The sequence below is a fragment of the Prionailurus bengalensis genome, chromosome A3 (genome assembly GCF_016509475.1).
Source record: "Prionailurus bengalensis isolate Pbe53 chromosome A3, Fcat_Pben_1.1_paternal_pri, whole genome shotgun sequence".
In the NCBI taxonomy this organism is placed as follows: Eukaryota; Metazoa; Chordata; class Mammalia; order Carnivora; family Felidae; genus Prionailurus; species Prionailurus bengalensis.
This window is the reverse complement of record NC_057354.1, coordinates 61,325,616-61,350,262: the sequence shown is the minus strand read 5'-3', so window position 1 is coordinate 61,350,262 and position 24,647 is coordinate 61,325,616. Positions and strand designations below refer to the sequence as shown.

Below are 24,647 nucleotides of genomic sequence, written 5' to 3'. Positions count from 1 at the left end.
CAACTTCCGACTGGCCCCCGGAAAACTACGGGGCGCGAGAGGCCGCGGGCGCGGCGGAAGTGGGCGCAAGTGACGCGTCGGGCCCCCAGCGCCGGCTACGTTGCGGGAAGGGAAGTCGCGCCGGCGGGTGCTGGGCTGGGCTGCGGGGTTGGGCTGCGGGGCGGAGGTGGAGGGCTAGCTTGGACCCCTTGGAGGCCGCAGCGGGGCTCCAGGTGAGGCTTGAAGACCGCTCTGCCGGGGCGCGGCTCGGGCTCGCTAGGTGTCTTTTTCTCCCGCACCTCACGGCCTGATGTCCCTCGGCTCTGGAGTGGCCATACCCGGGTCCGGCTGCTCGGCCTGCGGTAGAGTTGTCAGAAACAATTAAGGACGCCCAATTACACTTGAATTTCACATAAACCACGGACGACGTTTTAGTGTATGTCCGACACAATGTTTCGGACATGCTTATGCTAAAAACTATACCTGTATCTGAGATCCAAATGTAACTGGGCGTCCTGTGTTTTTATTTGTTAAATATGGCAACCCTGCCCGCAGCACCAGGCTGACGTGAACACCTGGGCCCCGCGAGGCGCTGCTGGCGTCTGGGGGGCTTGGGGAGTGGAGCGGGGAACTGGGCTGCCTGGACATGGGGGCTGGACGGTGACCTGCGCTCACCGGGCTTCTGGACTGATTCCAACCGCTGCCATTCCCTCTGCTGAACTATTTCAGGGAGTAAAACATTGTGGACTTGAGTTTTGTTTTTAGGTCACATTCTAGTGAGAATTGCTTGATGGTCTTGCACTGATGGACCTGTGTGAATAGGCCATTTATTTTTACCTTGTCGATAACGTTTCTAATTGGCTGTTAAAAAAACAAACAAAAAAAAACCCCCAAAAAACCAAAAAATCTCTTCCCTTAAAGACTTGATGATTAAGAGCACAGGATTTTGGGAGCGCCTGGGTGGCTCAGTTGGTTTAAGGCGGGCCACTCTTGATTTCCGCTTGGGTCGTGATCTCAGGGTTCATGGGTTCGAGCCCCAGGCTCCCTGCTTACAGCACGGAGCCTGCTGGGAATTCTCTCTCTCTCTCTCTCTCTCTCTCTCTCTCTCTCTCTCTCTCTTTCTCTCTATATATGTGTATGTGTATATATATATATATGTGTGTGTGTGTGTGTATATTTTTATATATATATATATTTTAAAAAGGCACAGGATTTTGCACCCATAGCTATATCTGTGCTCATGAGGGGGTCATTTTACCTCCTAGTGCTTTTTTTCTCTCCCCTTCTGCCAGTGCCCTCTGTCTCCTTACCTCTCTTCTTCCTGCCTCCTCCCTCCCTCTCTCCTCGTTAGCAGTAGTTACCTGGGTGGGCTGCCTGATTATTGAGAGAGGTGAAGTGTGGGAAACATACTGACCCTGTTATAAGTGCTATGACGGTTCAGAAGGGTGTGCTGCTGCCCTTGCCTGAAGAGCAGTGATGAGTTCTTGAGCCCCCATACAAACCTCAGAACCATCTCCATTAGCTTTTGACTCCTGACTGTTATCAAGGATTGGGATGGAAATGTAAGATACCATCCCTCCTAAATATCTCAGAAGAGGGGTGTTGGTAGCCGATAGGTTCTTAAAATTACACGTAAAAGATTTTTTTTTCTTCCATCTAGGAAGATGTTACCAAGTACTTCAGTGAATTCCCCAGTGCAGGGGAATGGAGTGTTGAATACCAGGGATGCAGCAAGACACACAGCTGGAGCAAAACGCTACAAATACCTGAGAAGACTTTTTCGTTTTCGGCAGATGGACTTTGAGTTTGCTGCATGGCAGATGCTCTACCTGTTTACTTCCCCACAGAGAGTTTATAGAAATTTTCATTATCGAAAGCAGACAAAGGATCAGTGGGCCAGAGATGACCCTGCTTTCTTGGTCCTGTTAAGTATTTGGCTCTGTGGTAAGTGTTAGTTTCTCTATAAGAGGGTTGAAGAACAAATTGAGTGTTTTAGATTGAATTTGTCATTTGCAGGATCTTTTGTTATAAACATATTGTGGGTCAGAATTTGGGATATTTGAATCTATTTCTTCCTTTCTGAAGCCTCAAAAATCTCACAAGAAAGAATGTTCTATTCTTTCTGGTTCTAACGGTCCCAAGCAGATGCCAGAGTAAATTGTTCCCTTGAACTTTGAAAGGAAGAGGACAGAGTCACTCCGTGTCTTTATTTACCACTACTATGGTAAAAAATTGATACCAAATGCAAACTTTCTGTGAAAAGGAATATCAAGACTGGAAATTGCATTCCACAGGCAAAATCCAGAGTGAGAGCTCTAAAATACCAATGTGAACTTGAGAAACTACTTTTAAGTTCTCCAATAAGGTAGTGTGAGAGTCCTAACCACCTTTAGGGTGTTAGATGTAAACATGTAAGATCTTTTTCACCTTTACCTGGACTTAAATATGTGAGTGCCTTTCCAGAACTAGTGGTGTTTTAAATGTTGGGACCACTCTGGTGAACCATAAACGGTGGCCTCCACAGTAAACTTCAGATACCTCAGTAGCCATTCTGTGTTCCAGGGTAGTCTGCATTTCTCTGTTAGTTATATATACATATAACACGTCTTTGGGGTTTTGTTTACATGACTGTCTCCTCCACCACACGTGTGGGCATCTGGAGGGCAGGGATTGTGCCCCACATCCCCCAGAACTTAGCAGAGTACCTGAATTTATTATGTAAATCTTTGTTTCAGTGTCCACCATAGGATTTGGCTTTGTTCTGGACATGGGATTTTTTGAGACAATAAAGCTTCTCCTTTGGGTTGTATTCATAGATTGTGTAGGCGTTGGTCTTCTCATATCAACTTTAATGTGGTAAGTACCATAATATTAGTTTTTCAAGTACTGCTGTAGAGCCTACATTTGCTTCCTTTAGAGATAAAGTAGCTGATGTAAATTGAAATGAGATAGATGAAAGCATGAATTAAACATTTTTTTACTATTGATGGATAGTTGACATAGGGTGTTACAATAATTTCAGGTGTACAACGCAGTGATTTGATAATTACATACATTGTGAAATGCTAAGTGTAGTGTCTGTCACCATGCAGTGTTGTTACAATATTACTGATGGCATTCCTTATGCTGTATTTTTTATCTTCGTTTCTGACTTATTTTATAACTGGAAGTTTGTACCTCTTAATCCCCTCCACTTATACCGCCCATCCCCTCAACTCCATCTCTTCTACTAGTTCTCTGTATTTGTGAATCTGTTTCTGCTTTTTGTTCATTTTGTTTTTTAGTTTCCACATGTTCGTGAAATCATACCGTATTTGTCTTTTCTGACTTATTTCGCATTCCTCTAGGTCCATCTGTGTTGTCACTAATGGCAAGATCTCATTCTTTTTTTATGACCGAGTAATATTTCAGAATGTGTGCGTGTTTGTGTGTCTGTGTGTATGTATATATTTATACACCACACACCTTCTTTATCCATTCAACTATTGATGGACCCTCAGGTTGCTTCCGTATCTTGACTGTTGTAAATAATCCTGCAATAGATATTTGTGTGCATATAACTTTTCAAATTAGTGTTTTCATTTTCTTTGGCTAAATACCCAGTATTGGTATTGCTGGATCATATGGTATTTCTGTTTGTAATTTTTTGATAAGCCTCTATACTGTTTTCCACAGTGGTAGCTCCAGATTACATTCCTACTGGCAGTACATAAGGGTTCCCTTTTCTGCACATCCTTGCCAACACCGGTTATTTCTTATATTTTTGATACTAGCCATTCTGACAGGTGTAAGGTGATATCTCATTGTGGTTTTGATTTGCATTTCCCTGATGATGAGTGATATTGAGCAACTTTTCATATTTTATTGGCCATTTGTATTTCTTCTTTGGAAAAATGATCAGGTCCTCTGACCACTTTTTAATTGGATTTTTTTTGGTGTTGAGTTGTATAAGTTCTTTATATATTTTGGATACTAACCCTCTATCAGATATATCATTTGCAAATATCTTCTCCCATTTACTTGATTGCCGTTTATTTTGTTCATGGTTTCCTTTGATATGAAAAAGCTTTTAATTTTGGTGTAGTCCCAATAGTTTATTTTTGCTTTTGTTTCCCTTGTCTGAGGAGACAGATCCATAAAAATGTTGCCGAGACCAATGTCCAAGAGATTAATGCTTATGTTTTCTTTTAGGGGCTTTATGGTTTCATGTCTCATGACTAGGTCTTTAATCCATTTTGAATTTATTTTTGTGTATGGTGTAAGAAAGTGGTCCAGTTTCATTCCTTTGCATGTAACTGTCCACTTTTTCCAACACCATTTATTGAAGAGACTGTCTTCCTCATTGTATATTCTTGCCTCCTTTGTTATAGGTTAATTGGCCACATAAGTGTGAGTTTATTTCTTGGCTCTATATCCACTTCCATTGGTCTGTCCTTTTTTGTGCCAGTACCATACTATTTTGATTACTATAGCTTTGTAGTATATATTGATACCTGGATTGTAGTATCTCCAGCTTTGTTTTTCTTTCTCAAGGTTGCTTCGGCTATTTGGGGTCTCTTGTGGTTCTATACAAATTTTAGAATTCTTTGTTCTAGTTCTCTGAAAAATATTGCTGGCATTTTGATAGAGATTGTATTGAATCTGTAGATTGCTTTGGATAGTATGGACATTTTAACAATATTGGTTCTTCAGTCCATGAAAATGGAATATCTTTGCATTTGTTGTGTCCTCTTCAGTTTCTTTCATCAGTGTCATACAGTTTTTAGAGCAGATGTCTTTTATCTCCTTGGTTAAATTTATTCTTAGGAATTTTTTGATACAGTCATAAATGGGATTGTTTTCGGGGCGCCTGGGTGGCGCAGTCGGTTAAGCGTCCGACTTCAGCCAGGTCACGATCTCGCGGTCCGTGAGTTCGAGCCCCGCGTCGGGCTCTGGGCTGATGGCTCAGAGCCTGGAGCCTGTTTCCGATTCTGTGTCTCCCTCTCTCTCTGCCCCTCCCCCGTTCATGCTCTGTCTCTCTCTGTCCCAAAAAAATAAATAAACGTTGAAAAAAAAAATTAAAAAAAAAATAAAAAAAAAAAAATAATTAAAAAAAAATGGGATTGTTTTCTTAGTTTCTCTTTCTGCTACTTCATTATTGAAATACAGATTTCTACATATTAATTTCGTGTCCTGCAACTTCACTGAATTCATTGATTAGTTCTAATAGTTTTTTGGTGGAGTCTTTCAGGTTTTCTCTATATAGGGTCGTGTCATCAACAAAGAGTGACAGTTTTACTTTTCCTTACCAATTTGGATGCCTATTATTCCTTTTTCTTGTCTGATTCCTTGATTGCCACGTCTACGACTTCCAGTACTATGTTGAATAAAAGTGACAAGAGTGGACATTCTTGTTTTCTTCCTGATCTTAGAGGAAAAGCTTTCAGCCTTTCACCATTGAGCATGATATTACCTGTGGGTTTATCATATATGGCCTTCATTAGGTTAGGTACATTCCCTCTAAACCCATTTTGTTGAGAATTTTTATCATGAATGAATGTTGAATTTTGTTAGATGCTTTTTCTGTATCTATTGAGATGATTATATGATTTTTATCCTCCATTTTGTTAATGTGTACCACATTGATTTGCAGATATTGAACCATCCTTGCATCCCTGGAATAAATCCCATTTGTTGAAGTGAAATATCCTTATAATGTATTGATGAATTTGGTTTGCTAATATTTTGTTGAGTATTTTTGGATCTATGTTCATCAGGGATATTGGTCTACAGTTTCCCTTTTTTGTAATGTCTTTGTCTGGCTTTGGTACCTGGGTAATACTGGCCTGATAGAACTGATTTGAAAATTTTCCTTCCTTTTCTATTTTTTGCAATAGTTTGAGAAGAATAGGTATTAACTCTTCTTTAAGTGTTTGGTAGAATTTACCTGTGAAATCATCTGGTCCTAGACTTTTGTTTTGGGGGAAGATTTTGATTACTGATTCAGTTTCATTACTTATAATAATACATCTATTCACATTTTCTATTTCTTCCTGATTCAGTTTGGATGATTGTATTTTTCTAAGAATTTATCCATTTCTTCTTACTTGTCTAATTTGTTGGCATATAATTTTTCATAGTAGTCTCTTATAAACCTTTGTATTTCTGTAGTGTGAGTTGTTACCTCTTTGCATTCCTGATTTTACTTATTTGAATTCTGTTTCATTTTCTTGATGACTTTGGCTGAAGGTTTATGAATTTTGTTTATCTTTTCAAAGAACCAGCTCTTGGTTTCATTGATCTTTTCTATTGTGTTTTAGTTCCTATTTCATTTATTTCTACTCTGATTTTTATTACTTCCTTCCATTATCTTCAGGCTTTGTTTGTTCTTCTTTTCTCATTTCTTTAGATGTAAAGTTAGATTGTTTGAAATTTTTGTTTTTTCCTGAGGTATTCTTGCTAGAACTTCACTCTTAGAACTGCTCTTGCTGTGCCCCAAAGATTCTTGGGATGTTGTGTTTCCACTTTCATTCATCTCAAGGTATTTTATTATTTCCTCTTTGTTTTTTGTTGTTGACCCATTGTTTTATTAGCATGTCATTTAGGCTTCACATGTTTGTGTTTTTTCCATTTTTTTCTTATAACTGATTTCTAGTTTCGTGCTATGTGATTAGAAAAGATCTTGATATGATTTCAGGCTTCTTAAATTTATTGAGGTTTGTTTTATGGCCTAAAATATGATATGTCCTGGAGAATGTTTCCTATGCACTTGAAAAGATTGTGTGTTCTACTGTTTTTGGATGGAGTATTCTGTATATATGTGTTTGTTTGTTTTTTTTTAACTTTTTAAAATTTTATTTTAGAGCATGAGTGGAGGATGAGAGGGAGAGATGGGGAGAGAGAGAGAGAGAGAGAGAGAGAGAATGAGAGAATGAATATCTCAAGCAGGCTCCACTGCTCAGCAGGGAGCCCAATGCAGGGCTTGATCCCATAGCCCTGGGATCGTGACCTGAGCTGAAACCAAGAGTTGGATGCTCAACTTACTGAACCACCCAGGCACCCTATTCTATGTATATGTGTTAAGTCCATCTGGTCTAATATGTTGTTGACAGCCACTCCTTCCTTATTGATTGTCTGTCTGGGTGATCTATGCATTGATGTAAGGGGGGTATTAAAGTCCCCTATTTTATATAACTGTCAGTTTCTTTTTATCTGTTAGTATTTGCTTTGTGTATTTGGGTGTTCATATGTTGTATGCATAAATATTTACAGTTGTTATATCTTGTTGGATGGAACCATGTATCATTATGTAATACCTTTTTTGGTCTCTTAGTCTTTTTTTAAAAAATTTTTTTAAATGTTTATTTACTTTTGAGAGAGAGAGACGGAGCGTGAGTGGGGGAGGAGCAGAGTGAGAGGGAGACACAGAATCCGAAGCAGAGTCCAGGCTCTGAGCTGTCAGCACAGAGCCCGAAGCAGGGCTCGAACCCACAAACTGTGAGATCATGACCTGAGCTGAAGTCAGACACTTAATCGACTGAGCCACCCAGGTGCCCTGACAGTCTTTGTTTTAAAGCATATTTTGTGTGATAGAAGTATTGCTACCCAGGCTTTTTTTTTTTTTCAGCTTCCATTTGCATGGAGTATCTTTTTCTATCCCTTCATTTTTAGTCTGTATGTGTCTTTAGGTCTGAAATGAGTCTTGTTGGCAACATTCAGCTGGGTCTTGTTTTCTTACCCATTCAGTCACCTTATGTCTTTTTTTTTTAAGTTTTTATTTTAATTTCTGATAGTTAACATACAATGTTACATTGGTTTCAGGTGTACAATATAGTAATTCAACACTTCCATACATTACCCTGTGCTCATCACAAGTGCACGCCTTAATCCCCATCACCCATTTAACCCATTCCCCCACCCATCTCCCCTCTGGTAATCATCAGTTTGTTCTCTATAATTAAGAGTCTGTTTCTTAATTTGTCTCTCACTCTTTTTTCCTTTGTTTTGTTTCATAAATTCCACGTATGAGTGAAATTATATGTTGTCTTTCTCTGACCTGTTTTGCTTAGCATTATACTCTCTAGCTCCATCCATATGGTTGCAATTGACAACATTTCATCCTTTTTTATGGCTGAATAATATTCCTGTGTGTGTGTGTGTGTACACCCATGCATGCACACGCACACCACATCTTTATCCATTCATTAACCTGTGGATACTTGGGCTGTTTCTGCATCTTGGCTATTGGAAATAATGCTGCTATAAACATAGGGGTGCGCATGTATCCCTTTGAATTAGCATTCTTGTATTCTTTGGGTAAATACCCAGTAGTTGATTGCTGGATCATAGGGTAGTTCTATTTTTTTTTAAGTTTTTATATATTTTTGAGAGAGAGAGAGAGAGAGAGAGGGGGGGGGGGGGGAGCAGGGGAGGGGCAGAAAGAGAATTCCAAGCAGGCTCCATGCTAAGTGCAGAGCTCGATGCAGGGCTCAAACCCACGAACCCTGAGATCATGATTTGAGCCAAAATCAAGTCGGATGCTTAGCTGACTGAGCCAAACAGGCTTCCCTTGGGAAGTTCTATTTTTAACTTTTGAAGGAATCTCCATACTGTTATCCAGAGTGGCTACACCAGATTGGTTTCCCACCAACAGTGCACAAGGGTTCCTTTCTCCGTATCCTTGCCCACATCTCTTGTTTCTTAGGTTGTTGATTTTAGCCATTCTGACAGGTGTGAGGTGATATCTCATTGTACTTTTGATTTGCAGTTCCCTAACGATTAGTGGTGTTGAGCATCTTTTCATGTGTCTATTGGCCATCTCTTTGTCTTTGGAAAAATGCCTGTTCATGTCTTCTGCCTATTTTTTAATTGGACTGTTTTTTGGGTGTTGTATAAGTTCTTTATATATTTTGGGTACTAATCCTTTATCATATAGGTTATTTGCAAATATTTCCCATTCAGTAGGTTGCCTTTTAGTTTTGTTGATTCTTTCTTTCACTCTGCAGAAGCTTTTCATTTTGATAAAGTCTCAATAGTTTATTTTTGCTTCTGTTTCCCTTGCCTCAGGAGACATATCTAGAAAGAAGTTGCTACAGCCAATGTCAAAGAAGTTACTGCTGTTACTGCCTCTGTTCTCTTCTAGAAGTTTTAGGTTTCTAGTGAAACCTCAGGTCTCACATTTAGGTCTTTAATCCATTTTGAATTTATTTTCATGTAGAGTGTTAAGAAAGTGGTCTAGTTTCATTCTTTTACATGTAGCGGTCCAGTTTTCCCAATACCATTTGCTGAAGAGACCGTCTTGTTGCCACTGGATATTCCTTCCTGCTTTGTTGAAGACTGACCGTACAGTTGTGGATTCATTGCTGGGTTTTCTATTCTGGTCCATTGATCTATGTGTCTATTTTTGTGCCAGTACCATACTGTTTTGATCACTACAGCTTTGTAATATAACTTGAAATCTAGAGTTGTGATACCTCCAGTTTTGTTTTTCTTTTTCAAGATTGCTTTAGCTATTCAGGGTCTCTTGTGGCTCCATACACATTTTAGGATTATTTGTTCTAGTTCTGTGAAGAATGCTGTTGCTGTTTTGACAGGGATTGCATTAAATGTGTTAATTGCTTTGAGTGGCATGAATATTTTAACAGCATTTGTTCTTCCAATCCATGAGAATGGAATGTCTTTCCATTTCTTTTATCAATCTTTTCCATCTTCTTTTATCAATGTTTATAGTCTTCAGAGTACAGATTTTCCACCTCTTTGGTTAGGTTGATTCCTAGGTATCTTATTATTTTGGGTGCAACTGCAGATGGGTTTTCCTAATTTTTCTTTCTGCTGCTTCATTGTTGGTGTATAGAAATGCAACAGTTTTCTGTACACTGATTTTGTATCCTGCAACTTTACTGAATTCACGTTTCAGTTCTAGAATTTTTTTGGTGGAGTCTTTCAGGTTTTCTATATATAATATCAAGCCATCTGCAAACAGAGAAAGTTTTACTTCTTCCTTACCAATTTGGATGCCTTTTATTTCTTTTTATTATTTGCTGTGGCTAGGACTTCCAGTACACCCTGTGAGTTTTGATTGGAGCATTTAGACCATTTACATTGAAAATAGTTATTGATAGGTATGGACTTATTCCAATCTTGCTAGTTTTCTGGGTGGTTTTGTAGTTCTTTCTTCTCTTGCTGTCTTCCTTATAGTTGATGACATTCTTTAGCGTTATGCTGGATTTTTTTCTCTATTTTTTGTATATCTGTTAAAGGTTTTGGTTTGTGGTTACCATAAGGTACATATGTTAACATTCTGTGTATATTGCAGTCTCTACTTAAAGTTGATGGTCACTTAACTTGGAACACATTCTAAAAGCACTATATTTTTATGTCCCCTACATATTTTATGTCATATTTTACACCTTTTGTTTTTGTTAAGTCTTTTAACTAATTTTTAGATGTAATTGGTTTTACTACTTGTCTTTTAAGCTTCATACTGGCTTTATAAAGTGATTAATCTACTACCTTTATTGTATGTTTGCTTTTACTTGTGAAATTTTGGCTTTCACATTTTTCTGTTTATGGCCTTTTCCCCCTTGCTTAAAGGGCTCCCTCTAACATTTCAAGGCCAGTTTTGTGGTGGTGAACTCCTTTAGGTTCTGTTTGTCTGGAAAACTCTTAATGTCGCCTCCAATTCTGAATGTTTACCTTGCTGGGTTGAGTATTCTTGGTCGTAGTTTTTTTTCTTTCAGCACTGTGAATATAGCCTGTCATTCCCTTCTAGCCTGCAAGTTTCTGCTGAAAAATCAGCTGATAGCCTTATTGTGCTTCTTTTGTACATAAATAGTTGTTTTACCCTAGCTGCATTAAGATTCTGTCTTTATCTTTAATCTTTGACATATTAATTATTAGTTGCAATGGTATGAGCCTTCTTGGGTTGATCTTGTTTAGGGCTCTCTCTGCTCCTGGACCTGGATGTTGGTTTCCTTCCCCTGGTTAGGGAAGTTTTCAGCTATTATTTTTTCAGGTACATTTGCTGCCCTTTCTCTTTTCCTTCTGGGATTCATATAATGCAAATGTTAATATGCTTGATATTGTCCCAAAGATCCCTTAATATATCCTTAAATTTTTGTTTTTAATTTTTCTTTTTGTTGTTCACCTTGGTTGCTTTCCATTTCCTGCCTTCCAGATCACTCTTCCATTCTTCTGCGTCCTTTAATCTGCTGTTTCTCTCTAGTGTAGTTTTCATTTCAGTTACTACATTCTTCAACTCTGATTGGTTCTCTTTTATATTTTCTCTCTGTTGAAGTTCTCACTAGGTTCATCAAACCTCTCTCGTTTCAAGTCTGGTGAGTATGTTTTTGACCATTACTTTGAACTATTAGGTAGATTGTTAATCTCGTTCTTTCACTTGGAGTATATTCCTCTGCCTCCTTATTTTGTTTTAGTTTAGGTATTTGTGTCTGTGAATTAGGCAGAACAGCTACTTCTAGTGTTGAGGGATTGGATTCATGTAGGAATGTCCCACATACACTGTGTATGCCTGCTGACTTTGGCTGGCCGGAGCTGTAGTGGGCCTGGGCTGGGGTAGGGGCTCTGGGGTAGGCCCTCTGTTGTACATGGGGTGCACCCCGGTGGGAAATCTGAAGCTGAAGTGGGCGTGGGCCCGGGGTGCCCTGGTGGGACAGTGGAGTCGAAATGGGCTCAGGCTGGCAGGGGGGGACTCCCAGGGCACTGTGCACAGCGGGAGCCCTGGTAGAATTGGAGCTGCAGTGAGTGTGGGCTAGGTGTGTGGGGTTTACTGAAGTGCTGGCCAGTTAGGACATCATACCCTGTTCCAGTCAGAGTGATCAGGTGAGGTGGGGGGACATAAATGGTGGCACTCACCAGCCCATTTGGCCACAGAATATGTTCCCACAGGCCTTGGCCATTAGGCAGAGGGTTAGGTTTTTTTAATATTCTGGTTGTCTTTTAAACCACTGCTTTTTGTGTGTGCCTCAGTGGGGCTTGGGCTGGTGTAGGCTAGGGTCTCAGGGTTCCCTGAAGTGGCCGGCCAGCTATCTGTGCTGTCAGTGTTGGCTTTGGGGGAGGGAGGAGACATCAACAGTGGCACTTGCCAGCTCTCAGACCACTGGAGACCCATTCCTGAGATTCCAGCTGTTTGGCAGATGCTCAAGGGCCGGTTCCTTTAAATTCAGGTGGCCCTTTTAAACTGAGGCTTTTTTTTCTATGCCCTGCAGCTGTGGAATCTGTTCCTGGTTCTGTGGCTCTGTCCCTCCACACTGTAGCTGGCAGCATCAGGGGTGGGTGCCTGTTACTGTGTCTCTGTCTGGTCCTTCTCTCCTTTGTTGTGCAGAAACTGTTGTCAGCCCCCAGTTTTTTTTTCTCAAAGGAATTAGTCCATATGTTGGTATAGATTTGGTGTGTCTGTGGAGGGGAGGGAGTTCAGGGTCTTCCTCCATCACTATCTGGACCTTGTCTCTTGAAAGCATCTGTTTTGACTGTCAAGATGATTATAACTTGCCCTCCTATGTCAATGTTTTTATCAGAAAATACTCTAAGGGATGGTCTGTATTGTCAAAGTGCAGCAAATAAGTGAACTGAAATCATGATTATCTCATATTAACAAAGTCCCTGGTTTTGCAAAAATATGCAGTTAGCCAGTTCTGCTTAGGTTGTGTGGATGATGGCACGATTTCCTCCTACATTTGTCAGTGGGTCATTTCTAGATGTTTAAGCTATAGAGGATGATTTCATGGAATCTTACTCTGAATATCTGACATAAATGAAATACATTTGAAAAAGGATTTGTTAAGCTTTTGGTGCCTTCTTGCTCATACACACACAGGTTTTACTGAACAGGTATGCAGTCTGACTTCTGGGTTTGGTTTAACAGCGGTAGTGTACTGGTGTAAGTGTAGAAATCCAGCATTTGGTGTTTCCGTTTTCTCAGAGATACAGGCTCCTCTGTGGTTGGCATGCCAGATAAGGGGAATGGATGTGTCGAGTGAGTTCACAGAGGGTCAGCGGTTGAGTAGAGGTTGTGGTCATGTGTATCAGAGAAAACACTATGGAAATTTTAGTCACAGATGGCCTTAGGTTCAAATGCCAGCTCATTTACGTTAATTTAGTCCCAGTCTCCTCTTTTGTAAAATGGAGTTAGTTATCTAATTTTATTTGAAAAGATTGTGGTATGAAAAGTACCTAGCAATTTTAAACAGTTTTAAACAAAATCCTAAGACTGTAACCTCTGATGCTACGAATGTGTTGTTTTCATTTGTAACTTCTGACTAGTACAGGTTTTGTATGTGCTTGGTAGTCAGGACCCTATGTCATCAATTTAGAATTCTAAAATCTGGCTTAAAAATAATACTAACTAATGTAAGTCATGCATTCATTATGAAAATACTCATGAAAAACATGGTATATGAAACAATTCCAATAAATAAGGCCTTCAAAGGAATCGTTTGTAGCAAACATGGACTCTGGAGGGCCACAGAAGCCAAGTCATCCTGGAGTTCAGCACCTTTACTATGAGTCCATATTACAGTTTCGGTTACATAGAAAAGGACTCTATATTTTTGAAAGCTTACACTGTTGTGAATGGTGTTAGAAATATGAGTGATGACATGTGGTTGCTGTACTCCCAGAGGCGCCATAGAAACCAGCAGGAGGAGGTGTTTGGGGGAGATGGGATCATTGATTCCTGGTACCAGAGGCACAGGCCCAGAAATGAGGAACAGCATGCTGGGTCTGGTAGCACAGGGTGACACTCACCAGTTCAGGAAGGTATGTGGCCTTCAGTGCCGTTCAGAAGAAAGAATTGGACTTTATCTCATAGCTTGCATGTGTTGGTTGGGGAGTGGAGAGAGGTGGGGAACTTGGAGGCTTTATGGTAAAGATTTAGGAAAAACCTCTTCTGTGGCTGTGAAGGAGCTGAAGAAGAGTGGCAAGGCTGGATTTGACTGTGGGGGCACAAATGTAGAGCAGGCCCAGATAGTGTAGGGAACTCAGGAAGAAAGGAGAGAGAGATGAATCAGAGAGCATCCTGTGGTAATCAGGTATGGTGAGAGGAGGGAAGAGTGGGGAGGAGGCAGAGGCCTCCTGGAAGAGAGCCTGCAAGATTTTTGGCTCAGAAGTGACGGATGAGGATGTCCATGTCCATGTTAGGCATGTTGAGTTCGGGTGGCTTGAGGATTTTACTGGAGATAAAGGTACAGTAGACACTGGGGTGGGGGACTCCGAACCTACTACAGTCTGGGCCAAGATGAGGACATGGCTGGCATCATTAATGCAGAGGTGGGAGGTGGAAACCACAGATGTCTGAGCTCTCTCAGAAGGAATGTCTGTGTTCTAGAGATAAGACTGGGGACAGAAGCCCAGAAGGCGCTCATGTAAGAAATAAGCAGAGGGGTAGGAGCAGCAGGAGGATCACAGAATGCGTGGGAGCTCTCAGGTAGTGAGCTGGATGGTTATTCTGTTGTTTTTGTTTGTTTGTTTGTTTTTTAATTTTTTTAATGTTTATTTATTTTTGAGAGACAGAGAAAAACAGAGCATGAGCAGGGGAGGAGCAGAGAGAGAGAGAGAGAGAGACACATAGAATCCAAAGCAGGCTCCGAGCTGTCAGCACAGAGCCCAACGCAGGGCTCGAACTCATGAACTGTGAGATCATGACCTGAGCCGAAGTCAGGTGCTTAACAGACTGAGCCACCCAGGCGTCCCTTATTCTGTTTATTATAATGGCCCGTGTTCTTAGCTAAAATGGAAGACGTGTTGGTAAGTTAGAGTTTGTTCAAAGTTGTATTGATATTTTCAGATAACCATGTACAGGACTGTTTTATTAGTATTATATACCTCTTAGTTTTTCTTTTTATTTCCACAGTAGGCATAGCATTTTCTTTACCCTTGAAATGAAACCACACACATAAAAGTCCACTGAGTCTCTGCAGTTGTGTTTATAAAACAGATGATCCTCTTTGTTATTTTCCTTCGAAGGTCTAATTTTCTATTACCTGGGCATTTTACTTTTCAGTTACTCATCATTTAACCGAACTCATCGGCCATGCTGTGGAACCACTGACAGTTGTTCTTACGGCTAGATCTCTCACTGGCCGCTTTTTCCTTCCTGGTTCCTCTGGATTTCTGGACCTTTTAATAGAGGGGTGGCCTTTTGGGTGTTAGGCCTTGCACCTATTCTATATCTACATTCTTTCTTTGGGGAGGGTGTCATTGAGGCCCATGCCTTTCAATATCTATACACGGATGAGTATCTCCATTTCCGACCTCCTCTAAATTCTAGATTTCATAGACTTCTTCATGTTAATAGGTATCTTCAGCATAACAGGCCCAAATCCAAACTCCTGCACTGCCCCAGACCACTCTTTCTGCAGTCACTCCACTGTAGTTAATGGCAACTCAATCTTCCATTTGTTTCAGGCAAAAATCAGTCATCCTCGACTGCTCATTTTTTATCTTACTCTACGTGCAGTAAACACATCCTCCTGGCTCTGCCCTCCGGTGTAGCATTTCCTACATGTCACCATCTCCTCTGCTATCACCCCTGCTCATCTCTCACTTGCAGTAGCCTCCCAGCTGGTCTGTTTCCCCTCTTGTCTCGAGTCTATTCTCAGATCGGCAGTCAGAGGAACCCCGTCCAAGCAGCGAGTCAGACACTCTTCTGAGAACTCCAGTGACTTCTTATTTCATCAAGAGTAAAAGCCAAAGGTCTTAAAGTGGTCATAGGCTTCATACCACCTGGCTCCCTGCTTCATTTCCTACTACTCTTCTCGCTTGTTCCAGGCACACTCGTCTCCTCATCCACGCCTCACACAGGCCAGGTACCCTGCCACCTCCTCTGTCCTCCACCACCTCCTCCACCTCTGTGTTCGGACTCCCCTCTGCCTGGAATGCTCTACCCCAGGTAATTCCCTCCTTGCCCTTGGTCTTGACCCAGATATTACCTTCTTAGGACTATCCTACTCAATATCGCATTTCAACTATTTTCTATCCTTCTTTATTGCTTAATTTTTCTGCATAATGCCATCTGACGACTCTTAACTAGATCAAAGGCAGAGATTTGTGTGTTTTGTTCACTACTTTATCTCCAGTATCTGGAATAATGCTTGGTACACAGAAGGTAGTCAGTAAATATTTATGGAATTAACTTTATTGTATCGTGAAAGAAATTTTAACTTTGCTCTTTAGGTTTATCTCTAACAAGTATTTAGTGAAACGGCAGAGCAGAGACTATGATGTGGAGTGGGGCTATGCCTTCGACGTGCATCTGAATGCTTTTTATCCTCTCCTAGTCATTCTGCACTTTATCCAGCTTTTCTTCATCAACCGTAAGTAGCAGGTGCTTCTCAAATGATCGTGAAAAGTCATCACTGTATGTACTGAAGAGATTCAATGTACGCATCTCTTTCACAGATGTTATCCTGACAGACACCTTTATCGGATATTTAGTTGGAAATACCTTATGGTTGGTGGCAGTTGGCTATTATATTTATGTAACCTTCCTAGGATACAGTGGTAAGTCACAAATCGTTTTGGTTGACTGAAAACATAACTGGGAGAAGGGAAAGTTGCTGCAATAGTAACACAATTGCTTACTTTTATATGCATTGCCTCATTTAATCTTCACAGTTAGATTTACTTAACCCCATTTTTCAGATGAGGCCACAGAAATTGAGTAACTTTCCCCATGGCCTTGCAGCTGCAAAGTGGCACAGCCGCTCTATAACAGATTTTGTAATTCTGAGGAACCACGTTAAACCATATTCAATATCTCCCAAGTTACTTGCAGAAACACACGACCCGTTTCCTTTTCTCCCTGGCTTTCTGTTTCTTGGTCCCGGCTGCCGGTTAGAGTGAGGCACGGGCTGGGTCTCAGGGATGCCCCTGAGGTATAGAAACCTTTACAGGCCTTTCAAGGTGTTAAAAAACCTTTGCCTCACTTTGGTTATACGATCACTTTATGGTTCTGCAGATGGTCACAGATCAGGCCCAACCTCTACTGATTGGAGGATGTGTTTGCAGATTTACTCTTAGATCCTGCTAGAAGCTTATTTTTCTTAGTGTGAATGAGAAATTTACTCAGTTCTTCCTTTCTCGTCACTCTGATTAGGACCTTACTGTAAATACCCCTGGTGCTCATGTACGACTGGCTCCTCTGGCCCTTCCTACCCCACCCCCATAGGCCGCTTTGCCAGGGACCACATAACCCCCTCAGATTGTAACAGCTTGTTCTGGGCATGGGGAGTCCTTTCTCCAATCCAAGGGACAGGTTTGTGACATGTTATATTTGTAATAAATTTTCACATTTTGAGAAAGTTTTAAATTGTGATTAGCATACTGCAACATTGTGGTTTCTCTAAATGGATATTTGCTCACTCTTGGCAACTCCCTCCAATTTAGTTGTGTATGGCTCAGTTTCACTATGGGGGCTTCCTAGAGGAGAGATGTTCAGGTTGGGATGCACGTGGTAGGGACCCACTAAATAACTACTGAGAAAAAGGAAACATGGATATCTGGGGACAGATTTTATATCTGAGAGTTTTACCTTTTTCCTGAAGCCTCGGATGCTCACCGGCTGAGCTCTCCCCTTCTCAAGGTGGAGGTGTGATGCTTTGTATACTGGGAGATCTCAAATAGCTCCGTTATCTTAGAGGCTTCTGAGGCAGTCACCTGTTTAAATCCACCACCGTCTTCATTAATATTTGTGATGTTTTGTCCCTTACTTGTAACCTGTCTGAAGTCCCGAATCTGCTTCTCACTAGGCTTTTGTGCTGAAATAATCCCTCGTCCTGGTTTCTTCACAGCTGTGAGGAGGGGCAACACAGTGAGAGTAGCCTGTTCTGGCTTTAGAGCAGCATCTCCTGGATCCAAAACATCTTTTGGCTTTCTTTTTGGCCCCACCTGTTGTAATAAGAGCTTTCAGAATGTTCATTAGTCATATTTGCTTTTTTTAAAAATTGAATCTGGATTTGTTTCTTTTCCAGCATTGCCATTTTTGAAAAATACGGTAATTCTTCTTTATCCATTTGCACCTCTCATTCTGCTCTACGGCCTGTCACTAGCGCTAGGATGGAACTTCACGCACACACTGTGTTCCTTCTACAAGTACAGAGTGAAATGAAAGCGGTGGTGAGACTATCCTGTCTTCCCTGCGCAGCAGGCAGTCTTGGGGAAGTGAGATTTCTCCTGAAACTTGTAAATAAACCATCTTTGTAGATACCTTCAGGGTGTAAAGTTTGCAAGTTTGAAGAAATATATATGTTAACACTATTGTCAAGTACATTCCTTAAAACTAATTAAATGTACATTTCTATAATAAATATTTTTTAAACTAAAGTTTCACCTGTTTTTTGAAAGAATAACCATTTGGAGGACATGGGGATAGTCATGTGCTCCTCACCACTGTTCCAAGGTACTTAGTCTGGCCCCATTGCTAATGGGCTGTATTTTAAACATTGCTGTAGACCACACGATCCTACTATAACCTTCAAAAGCCTCCTCAGCCTGTAATGTAACTCAAATTAAAATCCTTTACAACATTTTCTCTACAAAAGAAACCCCAATTATAGTAGATCAAAGAGGCATATGGTGGCTACTCTTCTTAGTGTACATGTGACTGAACACCTGTATCTCTTAACACTAAGGCTTTTTTCTTTCTTTGAAGACCTCTCCAAAACCCACATAACTAAAAGTAAATAATGTTAAAACTAATGATAAAATTTGCTACTCATTAAAAATTTTATCTATTTTTATTAGAAGAACTCTTGAATTCAACATGGCTTCTTCTTAAACTTCTTTATTTCAAATACACATGAACGGTCGTGGCACAGAGAAACAGTGATGAAAGGCACAGTCAACAGGACCAGTTATTAGGTTTTCAATTATAGCAGCAAATTTGAAAATAAATAATCTTCCTTGAAAAATCTAACAGGTACCTAAAATATTACTACAGATATTACCCATTCACCTAATGAAAACATTTTAAGGAAAATATGTACATTAAAGGAGAAAACAAAAATCTGGTACAACCTGGAAAAGCAATTCCTCAGGCACCTTCTCTAACAGGTGCTTCCAGAAACAGCCATAACCTTACCGGCGTTCTCAGAAACACATTAGTTTTTCATTCCATAAATGAAACATAATTGTTATGTTTAATCAACTGATTTCTAAATCTTAGAAAACATCACTGTACTGAAATGAAAAGTATCAAATCTGCTGGCAGTGCATCTTACAGTACCGTCGGTATCAGCCATTTTTAAGGCTCAAAGAATGTGTCTTCAAAAGGTATTTTCACCCAATTTCCAGCAAACACTGAACATTTCAAATAATGGAATGCTAATCAAACTAAAATACCAAACCTTTTACTCCAGGGGGATTTGCTAATTACTAATCAGAAAACAACGAGGAGCAAGAGATATATAAAGTAGCCTTCCTAATGTCCAAGATACCATTAAAAATTCCCCACAACAAACAATGCTTATTTGGAGAACAAGTTTAGCACCACTATTAACATTTTTACTGCAATGTGAACAACACTGGGAAGGATACTTTGCACAGAGTGCTTTCCATTCAATTCCCAGCTTATTTTCCTAAACAATGTCTTTTAAATTCTCAACACGCACGTGCACACACACGCGCGGGAGTGCCAGCTCTTTCCTTTTTGTTTCCTTGAAAATGATCTAGTTAGTGCCCCAAAAGGTGGAGTGTTTTAGGCAAGAAGAGTTTATATATAGGTACTGATGACAGGGATATATATAACATCCTTTTTTTTTTTTTTAATACTGTGGTAGTAGTCTTTTCAGCATTGTTATGTTCACATGCATTAAAGAAGTAAACTAAGCATACTAGTTATCATGGCATATATCAAGATTATTAAAATTGTACAGCTATCAAACTAAATTTCACACACTGTAAGTAATGCTACATAGCTTGGAAAAGTTTCTTTTTCTATAAAAGAAAGAGCTGGGCTATTTGAGTTCCCTTAGAACACTTAAGATGATTATGACTCCAATTTCTCACCTTCTGACAGTCTCAGCATCTCATTTTCTTCCCTTTAGCTCTGCTTTTCTTCTATTAAGGGTATGGCAATATAGTAAAAATAAGCACAAAAATTAATGTACAAAATGAAAACAAGCTTCACCAGCAATTAATGGCTTGGAAGCAGAGAGGTATTTTGGAAAATATTTGCAAAGTATAAAAATTTGGTTCACACCTACAGAATTTGATCTGTGCTCAGACAATAAACAAGTGGGTTTAAAAAAAATTAAGTTCTTCAGTACGGAGATTATCTGATCTCTTACATAAAGGCAGAAGTTTTTTCTCTCTCCTAATATTTAAAATACCACTGTTCATCATTCTTAAATAGTATACTGACAGGATCAGAGCAGACTAAACCAGCACAAAATAACATCTCTTCCAGGAAAAAGATTCTGTATACACTGGATCCTGGTTCTAGTACGAGCACAATACCATTCTAGCAGTTTCTTTACAAAACACTGCTAAGATACACTGCTCAGATGTTTTTGGCGACAAACTTCCAGTCAGGACTACTTGAGATTCTCTGGGAGAGAAACTCCAAAGGATGCCCAGGTAAAAGTTTGCTAGTGTAAGACTTGACCCCTGTGGTTATCGAGAAATATCCAACTTAACTACAGGCAATCACGTATGAAGACTTGTCATCTCTTTTCAATATTATATTCATTTTCTACTGTGTAACAAATCACGAATTCAGAAGCTGAAGACCATACCTATTTATTATCTCACAGTCTGCAGGCCAGAAGTCAGGGTGGGCTTGATTGGCGTTCTCGGCAGTGGGTCTCACAAGGCTGGAATCAAGGTGGTGGTGGGCTGGGTTCTCCTCTGCTGGAGGGGATTGTAGTTGCAGGCTCATTCAGGTTGTTGATTAACTGAGTTCCTGTGGCTGTAGAGCCGGAGTACCCACTCCCTGGGCTGTTGGCTGAGGCCTCTGTCAGCTCCTTCCGGGCATTTGCATTTCTTCTCGTGTGCCTTGAGTTCTCTTGCTGTCAATCTCTGACTTCTGCTACCAGCCTGAGAAAACACTGCTTTTAAGGGGCTCACATGATTAGGTAAGCTGTCCCCAGATAATCTCTCTTTTGCTGTATAACATAGTTATGGATGGTATTCATGGGTTCCACCCACACACAAAGGGGGAGAATCTCCTATAGGTACCTGAGGGTCACGTGCAGACTTCCGGCTACTACAAATACACACGGCTATTACCAATCGCTCCCAACATGCTGTTTCCACATAACCAAACTTGTCTTTGAGGACAGTACTGTTAGGAGACAACCTTTTCATTACAATGACAGATTTAAAAGAAGCCTTCAGAATGTTGCTGAAGCTTTTTAAAAATAATGACATCTTCTAATCCCTTGCTGGTACAACTACTAATCTGAGAAGCCATACCTTTTTTGAAGACCTCTCCGGTGGTTGAATTAATATACACGTACGTGTCCACAGACTGGCTGCTAAATAATCCATATGCATTCACTTTTTCCAAAGCTTTTCAATCCCACTGCCTGAAACCACTGTTTTTTGACTACACAGTGCAGCACTGTGTGTGCCGAACAGAACGCGGGAGACTTCGAGAACTGCGAAATCTTAGATCTTAGAATCCTAGAACAGTCCTCGACCTTCTCACCTACCATACCCATCATCTGCACTGTGATATATTCTGCATGTCTGCTTTTAGCAGACATGGTTTACTCTGGTTTCTGAAGCGTTCATAATAGCACTCCTGACATGGCGCTGTCCAACAGAACTTTCTGCAATGAGGGAAGGCTCTAGGTCTGTGCTGTCCATTGCAGGGGCCACTAGCCACGTGTGTCTAACAAGCATTGAACTGTAGCTAGTGTGACTGAGGAGCTGAGGTTTTATTAATTTAAATTTAAATAGATACCATGTGCCTGTATACGACTGTATACCGGACAGCGCAGCTCTAGAGTCTTAACAGTTGATGTGGTTATGTTTACACACCAGATGCAAACCATGTTTGATTTCTCTATGTTAATAATTAGTCCCACCACTGGACGCATTCCCCACTCACTGTTCTCATCAAAGTGGCTCCGTGTCCTCTCAAGGCTAAGCACCTCCTTCCCTCAGTCTCAGGTACTCTTCACCTCCTCGAAGGCTCTGTCCCAACTACTCTTCAGGGCTACCACTATGATGTCTTGCTTGAGGAAAGCATGGCTGTTTCTAACCTTCTAGGGAGGAAGTGGGGGAAGGGAGAGACTAACAATGAGACTATCCGAGCACCTGCACACACGTTCACACACAAACACATGCCCTGTGAACAATCAGAAACTCGACAGCCGAGTGTGTAAGAGGGTGGCAAGGAACGTGGGTAAAGGGAGTTAAAAAGAAAGAGGAGTGTGGGTGACCCGGACTGGGCACCTCCCACGTGCCAGGCACTGTCCCAGGCGCTACTAGGCACTGGAAACAATTCATGGGGAGGAATACACAAGACAGTTTCTGAACGGTGGGTAAGATTTGGTTCAAACTATTCTTGGGAATGGGGGCGGCGGGGGGTGGGGGGGGGCGATGAGCTAAGCCTGGGAGAGGAGACTGAGCATGAAACAGGGAAATGCTGGCTAGTAAGGCTCGTCAGTCTAAAGACAGACGCCCTACCAAATGGTGACAAGCTGTGATAACTGTCACCTCCTTAGATTTTCAGAGCACGGCTTTCTCTCTAAAATCAGAGTGGGCTACTGTGGAAGCAGGGAAACACGAGGGCGTCTCAACCCACCTCCAGAATTTCCCCCCGGACACTTAGTTGTCACAACAGTCATTTAGTATGTGAAGCAGCTGCCAAAATTTTGTAACAAAAGGTTAGTTTTTAAAATGAAATCTGCCTGCAAGGATCCGGCCAGGGAAATACAAAATAAAAAGTAAATTAAAGAAAACGAAGAGTAAATTTTAAAAACCCAATCAAGATTTTTAACTAGACTTTGACATAAAGATTATTGGCAAAGTGTACCTCTTTAATCAAGAAAAGTGACTAACGACGATTCAGATGTGAGTAATGGAAGTAACTACCCTTTCAGTGTTTTCCAACAACTTTAACCCGCCACACTGTACAGACAACAAGGCTGTGTGGAAGCTCTTGCTGCAGGATCCTCACTAACCACACGAGGCTCCTCTAGGCGAGAGGCAACCAGGTGGAACCTCCAGCCACCCGAGGCTTCAGCCACTGGCTAGTCTGCGAGTTCGGGGGATCAGTCTCTGCACATCTGTAACCCACCTGGCACCCTGCCTGAGGCACACCAGACTGGTTGGGAACTGATGCTGATAATTCATAACTTTTTAAAAATAAAATACTTTTGTAAAGATCACTGACTGCTAAGGCTGATAGTATTTTTGTTTACAGTAGTAATAACATTTGGAATTACATGTTTAAGAGTAATAAATACTCTTCAGATATAAATTTACTTAGAAGTTTATAACGCAACAGAATAAACCACTTTGGAAAAACATACAACTGCTACAATACCTCTCCCTAAAAACCAATATTACAATTTTATTTTTCTTTAAAATTAAGTGATTTTGACTCATACAATAACATTACCTACAAAACATTTTGTCAGAACTCATAAAATGGGTGCAGATACAAAAGGATCGACAAGAGATAATGCATCTAACTCATGGAGTAAAGACAAAGATTAAAAGAGAAAAAAGATCTGTCATCTTACATATCAGAGGGAATGTAATGAGTTCAGTCCATGATAATTTGGGTTGAATGCATGACCCCTGCACATTAAAATTTATCAGACTGATTTTTTACACCATAAACAGTATAGTAAAATAACCCTCAAGAAGGACATTGGTCTTTAAAATCTTGGCTTTAAGGAATGACAAATGCCTTTGAAAATATTTTGTTCAGAATCACTGCGATTATAAAAGTACTTCAGTTAGGAAATCAATCTAGAATCATTCTTAAATGGCAGTGCATTTGAAAAATGGCATTAATTTGTAATGTTTGCATTTCCAAAGAAAAATATAGAAAGAACTTAAAAAAGCAAGGTAACTTTCCAAAAAAAGTATTGATTCAAAAATTTACTGCACAAAAATATGTACTTCTTAAATGTTTCTAATAAATTAACTCCATAACATTTTTATGTATATTTATATATTTATATATATATAATCCCTGATAATCTATAAAAGAGGGTCTATAATAGTAAAATAAATGAACTTCAAAAGTACCCCCTTCATAAAATGTATTTAACATTAATTTTTCTCAAATTTAAGGAATGTAACAATATGTACAACTCTTATGTATTAGTATAATACCAAAATAGTACAAGTCATATTAACAGGCTGTCGTAACTGTAAAATGTTTGAGTCAAGTTAAAATTGGAGGACAGCTTAGGTTCGAATGAATGCAATTACCCATGGGAGGTTCACTTTCCAAGTGGAAATGACAATCATCTTATCTACAGTAGATTTCACAAGAGGTAGTGTTCAAGTAAAAAAAAAAAAAAGATACATGCTTAACTATCTTTAATTAACAAATTCACAGGAAAAAAATGAACTGGTTTCTTAGCGGATGATCAGTTGGTGACTTTTTTAATATGAATCTGAAATACAAAATAATGAGAAATACAATAAAGGCCTTATACATGAAATCAAAATGTGGTAAAAAAGAAAGTACAATCTGTTTCACTGAT

General features: G+C 40.2%; 2 protein-coding genes across 6 annotated transcripts in view; one reads left to right on the top strand and one right to left on the bottom strand.

The window, feature by feature from the left end:
- The first annotated feature begins 24 nt into the window (after nucleotides 1–24).
- UNC50 (unc-50 inner nuclear membrane RNA binding protein) lies at nucleotides 25–18,297 on the top strand. 3 transcript variants are annotated; one of them, XM_043603219.1, is made up of 6 exons: nucleotides 25–110; nucleotides 1,640–1,923; nucleotides 2,715–2,835; nucleotides 16,150–16,289; nucleotides 16,375–16,476; nucleotides 17,946–18,297. In XM_043603219.1, the coding sequence occupies exons 2-6, from the start codon at nucleotides 1,644–1,646 to the stop codon at nucleotides 18,080–18,082; spliced, it is 780 nt and encodes a 259-aa protein (XP_043459154.1). In that variant the 5' UTR covers nucleotides 25–110; nucleotides 1,640–1,643; the 3' UTR covers nucleotides 18,083–18,297. The 3 variants fall into 3 exon arrangements, with proteins under 3 accessions (XP_043459154.1, XP_043459152.1, XP_043459153.1); XM_043603217.1 differs by having other exon boundaries at nucleotides 33–212; XM_043603218.1 differs by having other exon boundaries at nucleotides 35–212; nucleotides 1,644–1,923.
- Nucleotides 18,298–18,741: 444 nt separating this feature from the next.
- MGAT4A (alpha-1,3-mannosyl-glycoprotein 4-beta-N-acetylglucosaminyltransferase A) overlaps nucleotides 18,742–24,647 on the bottom strand; it is a 122,516-nt gene continuing 116,610 nt past the window's right edge. For all 3 annotated transcript variants that reach the window (XM_043603214.1, XM_043603216.1, XM_043603215.1), the window contains exon 16: nucleotides 18,742–24,557. In XM_043603214.1, coding sequence (XP_043459149.1) covers nucleotides 24,531–24,557 — 27 coding nt within the window. In that variant the 3' untranslated portion in view covers nucleotides 18,742–24,530. The remainder of the gene's footprint in view (nucleotides 24,558–24,647) is intronic.

Bases quoted from the DNA above. Each gene is read 5' to 3' on its own strand.
- UNC50 (XM_043603219.1), top strand. From the start codon at position 1,644: ATGTTACCAAGTACTTCAGTGAATTCCCCAGTGCAGGGGAATGGAGTG. The intron at 1,924-2,714 runs GTAAGTGTTAGT...TCTTTGTTTCAG, and splicing joins GTTAAGTATTTGGCTCTGTG to TGTCCACCATAGGATTTGGC. The intron at 16,290-16,374 runs GTAAGTAGCAGG...TCTCTTTCACAG, and splicing joins CCAGCTTTTCTTCATCAACC to ATGTTATCCTGACAGACACC.